The following is an 8,325-nucleotide window of genomic DNA, read 5'->3' as shown; positions in this document are numbered from 1 at the left end:
TAACACCTTCCAAAAGTGACTAAGAAATTTTGCATCTCTATCGGAAATGATAGTCCTTGGGATTCCATGTAATCTCACAACTTTACGGAAAAATAGATCGGCAACATGGGTTGCATCATCAGTCTTATGGCATGGAATGAAATGAGCCATTTTAAAAAATCGATCCACAACCACAAAGATGCTATCTCGTCCATGCTTTGTCCTTGGTAAACCTATTACAAAATCCATTGAAATGTCAGTCCAATGTGAACTAGGAACAGGAAGAGGAATATATAGACCATGAGGCATCACAGTAGATTTAGCTTGTTTACAAGTAATACAAGTAGAGCAAATTTTCTCAACAAGTTTTCGCATGTTAGGCCAATAAAAATGCTCATGTAAAACATCATAAGTCTTAGTGACTCCAAAATGACCCATAAGACTACCACTATGAGCCTCTCGAACCAACAATTCTCGCATTGAACACTTTGGTAAGCATAGTCTATTATTTCGAAAAAGATAACCATCATGCTTATAAAATTTGTGAAATGCACCATGTTTACATGCGTCATAAATGCATGCAAAATCAGAATCAGTGGCATATAAATCTTTGAGATACTCAAAACCTAATAACTTAGTATGCAAAGTACTAAGTAAAGTGTACCTCCTTGATAGAGCATCAGCCACAATATTGTCTTTACCTTTCTTATACCTTATAACATAAGGAAAAGATTCAATAAATTCAACCCACCTCGCATATCGCTTGTTCAACTTACCTTGTCCCTTTAAGTGCTTAAGTGATTCATGATCTGTGTGAATCACAAAATCGTTTGGTAAAAGGTAATGTTTCCAAACTTCTAATGCCCTTACCAAGGCATACAACTCTTTATCATAGGTCGAATAGTTCAAATGTGTTCCACCAAGTTTCTCACTAAAGTAGGCTAGTGGTTTACTATCTTGCATGAGGACGGCACCTATACCTACACCAGAAGCATCACATTCAATCTCAAAGGCCTTTTCAAAATTAGGTAAAACAAGAATTGGAGCATTACACAATTTATCTTTAAGTTCATTAAATGCTAATTCTTGCTTATCTGTCCAATGAAAATATACATCCTTTTTAATAAGTGCAGTCAAAGGCGAAGCAATTGTGGAAAAGTTACGAACAAACCTGCGGTAGAAACCGGCTAACCTAAGGAAAGACCTTACCTCAAAAATAGTTTTAGGGATAGGCCATTCTTTAATTGCCTTTACCTTCTCCTCATCCACATGGATTCCTGTAGAACTTATCACAAAACCCCAAAAAACAAGCTTATCCATACAAAAGGTGTATTTTTCAAGATTAGCAAAGAGTCGTTCATGCCTTAACACATCCAATACTAATTTAACATGCCCAACATGATTATTCAAAGTTTTGCTATAAATCAGTATGTCATCAAAATACACAACGACAAATTTTCCTAAAAAAGGTCTAAGTATGTGGTTCATTAATCTCATGAATGTGCTAGGAGCATTAGTTAAGCCAAATGGCATGACTAACCACTCATACAGGCCATACTTAGTCTTAAAAGCAGTTTTCCATTCATCACCTTGTTTCATTCTTATTTGATGGTAACCATTTTTTAAGTCAATTTTAGAGAAAATGCATGCACCATTAAGCTCATCCAACATATCATCTAATCGAGGAATTGGATATCGATACTTTACCATAATCTTGTTGACAACACGACAATTAACACACATTCTCTAAGAACCATCTTTTTTTGGGACGAGAAGTACAGGGACCGCAGAAGGGCTTAGACTCTCACGAATCAACCCTTTCTCTAAGAGATCTTCAACTTGCCTTTGCAACTCCTTAGTTTTTTCAGGATTGCTTCGATAGACTGGTCTATTCAGAATACTCGAACCAAACACAAAGTCAATTTGATGTTCAATCCCTCGTAAAAGAGGTAATCCCTTAGGCATTTCAGAAGGAAATACATCCTCAAAATCCTGCAAAAGATCAACAAAACAACTAGGAAAATGTGTATTAGGGTTAGTCAAAACAAAGTTTTCTCTAAACCTAATAATTACAAATATTTGTTTTGTACAAAGAGCAAATTTGATATCTCGAAACCTAGTGAATAAACTCACTCTCTCATCTCGTGACTTGTGTGTGCAATCACTTACCAATGTTGGGCCTTTAAGTTGGCTTTTAACACTAAGGGCCTTTTTACTCTCAGCCTTTTTTAATGATTTTACCTCACTTCCCTTACCCATCTCACTAGCAAGTTTGAGTTGATCATTGTAGACTTTTTGAGGAGAAAGTGGAGCCAAAGTAAACTTCTTTCCGAGGAACACAAAGGTATATTGGTTAAGGAAACCATCATGATTTACTCGTCGATCAAACTGCCATGGCCGTCCAAGTAATATGTGCCCAGCTTGCATTAGAACAACATCACACAAAACTTTATCAGAGTATCTACCAATGGAAAATGAAACTAAGCATTGTTTAGATACTTTTACCTCCCCACTATCATTCAGCCATTGCAAGCGGTATGGCCTTGGATGCTTCACACAAGGTAGGCCAAGTTTCTCAACAAGGGAAGAACTCACCACATTGGTGCAACTTCCACTATCGATGATCAATGAACTAGGTTGTCCGCCAATCAAACATCTTGTGTGGAAAATGTTATCTCTTTGTTCGCGCCCTTCCTCTTTAAACTGGACATTTAAAGCCCTTCGAGCAACAAGTGTTTTCTCACCATACTCCAAGTATTCTTCATACTCATCATGAGTCAGCATCTTCCAAAGGAGGCATCTTATCTTCGTTATCAGACTCAAAATTAACCTCGCCATCTTCTCGAATCACCGGTGACTTTTTATTAGGGCATTCTCGAGCATAGTGACCCCTTCCTTGGCATTTGAAACAAGTAATACCTTTTGGCTGCTTAATGGCACTAGGAGAAGTAAAAGAAGAAGATGGAGCTCGATTAGTAGAAGTAGAACCTTTAAATGAATTAGGCATACCTCTATCTTTGGAGTAAGTTCTAGGCTCATTTGGCTTGAACCGTGCATCTCTCCCATTCCATAATCTATCATCTTGTTTTTGCCAATTTCCTCTCCAAGTAGGATTAGAAACTGAACTAGCACCCCTCGTTGTCCCTTTCTTTCGTAATTACTTTTCAATGGTGAGTGCGGTTTGAAGCATCTCTTCAACATCCATGTAGTGTTGTAACTCAACTCGATTTGCAATCTCAGGCTTTAGGCCGGCAAGGAATCTAGCCATAGTCACCTCAGCCTCTTCAACAAGATTGGCTCTAATCTGAATAGTCTCCATCTCTTTGTAGTAGTCATCCACAGATCTATCTCCTTGAACAAGATGTTGGAGTCTTTGATGGAGTTCTCGATAATAGTATGGTGGAACAAACCGTTTTCGCAAGATGCGTTTCATTTCAACCCAAGTAGTAACAGGTTGCTCTCTATAAAGAATCCTGCTTTTACATAATTGATTCCACCATGTTAGTGCATAATCAATGAACTTAGCGACAACGTATGTTACCTTTTTTCTCATCAGAGTAGTTGTAACAAGCAAAGATTGCTTCCATCTTTTCCTCCCAATCAAGGTAAGCATCATGATCATTCTTCCTTGAGAAAGAAGGAAATTTTGGTTTGGGGGTGTCATTGTTTCATTCCAACCTTTCTCTAGGTACATACTCGGACTCAAAGTCATCATCAAAAACATGGTCCTCCCTTCGTTTAAAAGTTCGATCGCGCGAATTTGATCGGCTTATAAAGGCTTCATTCAACTTCTTGTAATTATCGGCAATGTATCTCTCTTGAGTTGTAAGTTTTGCATCAAGATACTCCCTTTGCTCTTGTAACATCTGGTTCATGTGATGTTCGAATTGAGTTTGCAACTTTTTCATCTCTTTTTGTAACAACTCGACCAAAGGATCGTTCTCTCTTTTTTGCTCATCCTCTTCATTTTTACTAGTTTGGGATCTAGTGAGCGGCATGGTATCTGTGAAAGATCAAACAAATAGGAATAAGAAAGAAAAAATAATAATAACCTCACTTGTTAGCTCTCAAAAGAATAACTCTCTGAATGATTCAAAACTTGTAAATATGTTTGGAGAGGGTTACTAATCAAGATCAAATAACGGAGGTGCAAACTTCAAAGAAACAATGAAGACCCTAATTGCTCTAAGAGGCCAATAAACTTGACGAGGCAATTTGTAATGGAGGCTACACGGATGAAGGAATGTGCGTGCCTTTAATATCTGCTAACACAAGAAGAAATAAATGGTTAGAAAGTGTAAGAGAAACAAAAAAAAAACGTAGACCTGCAACGATCCCTAACTCTAGAGTCAAAGAAAAGCTTTAATAAGAAGAAAACTTAAGAAAACTCTACCCAAATTAAAAAAAAATTGGAAATGTTTGGTGTTTTAAGATTTTCAAAAATTGAAGCTTTAATTATATTTGAGTCAAGAAAAGAAGAAGGAAAAAAAATTCAATTTTGGGAAAAATAAAAATAAAAATAATAACAATAATAGGAAAAGAAGAAACCTACGTATGAAAGGTAGGCAACTTTTTTTTTGCGCTTTTTGCTTCTTTTTTTTCTGTTTTTTTTAAAGAATAAGAGGAGAATAAACACAAACTTCAAAAAAAAGAGAATCGACGAGACCGATGAAAAGTGTTTTTGGTATTTGACTCGTTTCAGATTTGATTTTAGCTTAAAAAATAACACCGAATGGCCTGAAACAGATACCAACTGATGCGGAAACCCCGGATCTAGACACAAGAGAAACACAAATTAGAAATAAAAACGAGAATAAATAAAATTAGTTAAATAATAATAATAATAATAATAATAATAATAATAATAATAATAATAATAATAAAAAGGATAGATTTGCCCTATGGAACCCTTGGTTAACTTGCAACCAAAAATGCCAATGATTGAGCAGCTCCCTACGAAACCCCTAGAAGAAGAACCTCTAGAAACACCGATGAACAGGAAAGAAATTTGAATATTTGTAACTCCGAAATACCCTCGAAAGTAACAAACTCTAAACTAAATAGCAAGAGAAGAATCACTCTACTCTCAAAAATTTGCCTCACACAAATTTGGAAGAAAACAAATACTCTCTTTTTTATATCCTCCAATGTGTAGAAAACAAGCCTATTTATAGGCAAATTACAAGAGTAATTGAATTCTAATAAAAACTCTTTAAAGAGTAATTGAATCCTAATAAAACTCTTTAAAATTATCTAAGAAAATAAATAAATAATAACCTAACCAATAAAATTACTTAACTCATAAATGATGTGTCCCAACCAATGAGAATTAAGTAAATAATAATAATAATAAGATACATAAAAGATTAATCCACCAATTTATGGGCTTTCACTATTCCAAGATTGGTCCAGTGAATTGCATTCCCGTATTTGTCAATGTCACGAACATGATGAATTAAATTTGTAGCAACAAAGTCTTGGACAAAAGCATTCATCTTTGATTTTAATTGTCGTGCCTTGCTTTGAGTGATTGGACCACTAGGAAAAACAACCCATTGAGTGTCACCTCCTTGACTCGTATCAGTACCTTGTTTTATAGTATATATCATTAAAAGATATATATTAAATTATTAATTAAGAATAAAAATTAGGATAAATGATTGATTATTAAAATTATAAATTCATGGGTAAGGAAGTATTCTTGAACTCAACGAATTAATGTAAAATTAATAATAATAGTCATGTATAGATACTATAGGTTTTAGATTTCAAGCATCAAAATTTGATAAATCCTAGTACTAAATTTTGTGAGAAAAATAGATTTAAGAAATGTAAATCTAGATTAGAGGTGACCATGGGTCGGGCCGGGCGGGGTTCGGGCCGAGATTGGATAAATTTTTAAGCCTATATTTAGGGTTGGGCCTGGGCCTAGGCCTAAAAAACGGGCCTAAAATTTTGTCCAAACCCGGCCGGAAAGAAAATTGTTAGCCCGACCCGGCCCGGCCCGACCCATATTAAATTTTTTTAGCTTATTTCATTAAATAAAAAATTTTAAAACAAATATTAAAACAAATAAAAAAAATGAGACTAAAACAATTCCTAAAACAATACACAAATTAAAAATATAATAAAAAGTGGTTATATTAAAATTGAAACAAATTAGAACTAAAATAATAGCCAAATTAATAATAAAATAAAAATATATTTGATTAAAAATAAAAATATATATTTAATATATAATTCGGGCCGGGCCGGGCTGAAAAAGTTTTACCCGAAGCCCGACCTGTTTTCTAAACGAGCCTCATTTTTTACCAAACTCATATTTCGGGCCTATATTTTTACCCGAACTTTCCTATTTTTTGGGCGGACCATCGGGCCAGGCGGGTAGCCCAACCCATGATGACATATTTTCCCTTTAGGCTCAAATACAAGTTCTTTGTTGTGGGTTTACTAAAAACCTAAACCGTCCATGGTTTTTGTCGCTGTTTTCCAATATCTAGGTACTGCCATTGGTATTACGTTTGCACACTTCCATTTGCACTTTTTGCACCAAAACCTAGTATTAATTTCATTGATATTTACACACTGCCTGCTCAAATTTCATTATCAATTTTTAATTTATATAAATAATAAAGAGGGAAAAAGAAATTACAGTTTTCGTGTTGGGTTTGGCATTTTAGAGAGAGTCGTTGGCTGAGATCCGAGTTTTGCGAGAAAATTAAAAGGAAGGGAAGTACTAGTAGTTGAGGCGAAGCTGAAGCTAATACAAAACAGCGGCAATTTCTGATTTCAGCCCTCCGACACTTCATCCAGATTCTACTCAATTTCTCCGTTTGATTGAGGATTGGGCCAATCAAAACATCCTATAGGTATCTAAATCTTCTTTATTTACATTTTTGGATCTGCGCCATTGCTATTGCAATGTCCCTTTTATCCAGATTGCGATGTATCACTGTGGATGTTACTGGGACTCTCATAGCTTATAAAGGGGAGCTTGGTGATTACTACTGCATGGCAGCCAAATCTGTTGGGTTGCCATGCCCCGACTATAAACGCGTGCATCAAGGTTTCAAGCTTGCGTATACAGAGATGGTGAACAAGTATCCGTGTTTTGGGTTTGCAGCAAAAATGCCTAACATTGTTTGGTGGAAAACTTGTGTTAGAGATTCATTTGTCAGAGCAGGATACGAGTACGATGAGGAGACATTTGAGAAGATATTTAGACGCATATATGCTTCCTTTGGCTCATCCGCACCCTATACGGTATTTTCGGACTCACAACCCTTCCTGAGATGGGCTCGTGAAAAGGGTATTAAAGTGGGGATTATAAGCAATGCTGAATATCGGTACCAAGATGTGATTCTTCCAGCCTTGGGTTTGAACCAGGGAACAGAGTGGGACTTTGGTGTGTTCTCTGGTCTTGAAGGTGTAGAGAAACCAGACCCCCGGATCTACGAGATTGCTCTTCAAAGGGCTGGAAATATTGCTCCAGAAGAGACTCTGCACATTGGTGACAGCATGCGCAAAGATTATGTACCAGCAAGGAGTGTGGGGATGAATGCCTTGTTATTGGATAGGTTCAGAACTCCTGATGCTGAGGAGTGGAGAAAATCCGGTGCTATTGTTCTTCCTGACCTGGTGGCGGTCAAGGAACTGCTTTGTTCAGAGAAGTCAGCTTCAGCTTGTTAAGGAAATGCTGTTTGCCATCTGTGCATTGTTTTGTTTTAACCATTTAATAAATATGTGATTATAGATAGTACTTGCCGGTTACCTTACCAGCTGGTATTTTTCACATCTTCTGTTTTCAGACCATATGAGCGTCTAGAATTTGCTGCATTACTATTATAATTATTAATATTTTGGATATTGTTAGTTTTGTGCCCATGGTCACTGGTCTGAAGCTAAGAATCCATAACTCAGCTAACTATTAATTAACCATCTGCAATCTCATGTCATCTTGATGCTTCTGAAAAACCAAAACTCTTGCTATTCAAGCAATCATCTCCTAAAGCCGGTTTTACATGACCTTTGTCATAGATTCATGGATATGTTAGTTGGACTTGGCTCAAGGTTATATTCAGCCGCCATCGTTTCCTGGTACAGTTTAATCTCAGTAAGACTTTCTGAATTTGACATGTCATTGTTGTATATGATGATTGATATTGAAGACCTTTTGATTTTGCAGAGAACTTTTGGGATTCAATAAGTTCCTGTGAGTGACTGGAAGGAAACAAAAACCATTAATGAAACTTGAAACTTGATGCTCGAATCATGTGAGTCCGGTGAATAATCAACTTTGAAACTCTGTAAGTACTGAGGTTAGAATTTAACTTTAGCTTGAGAGGT

At 36.1% G+C, this 8,325-nt stretch overlaps 1 protein-coding gene across 1 annotated transcript; it reads left to right on the top strand.

Annotated features, from left to right (window-relative positions):
• The first annotated feature begins 6,440 nt into the window (after nt 1-6,440).
• LOC105803973 (uncharacterized) lies at nt 6,441-7,851 on the top strand. The gene has a single exon (XM_012636447.2). The coding sequence runs from the start codon at nt 6,901-6,903 to the stop codon at nt 7,666-7,668; it is 768 nt and encodes a 255-aa protein (XP_012491901.1). The 5' UTR covers nt 6,441-6,900; the 3' UTR covers nt 7,669-7,851.
• The last annotated feature ends 474 nt before the right edge of the window (nt 7,852-8,325 follow it).

This window comes from Gossypium raimondii, chromosome 11 (genome assembly GCF_025698545.1).
Source record: "Gossypium raimondii isolate GPD5lz chromosome 11, ASM2569854v1, whole genome shotgun sequence".
NCBI classification, from domain to species: Eukaryota; Viridiplantae; Streptophyta; class Magnoliopsida; order Malvales; family Malvaceae; genus Gossypium; species Gossypium raimondii.
The sequence above is the reverse complement of the archived record's forward strand: the minus strand, read 5'-3'. Positions and strand labels throughout refer to the sequence as shown.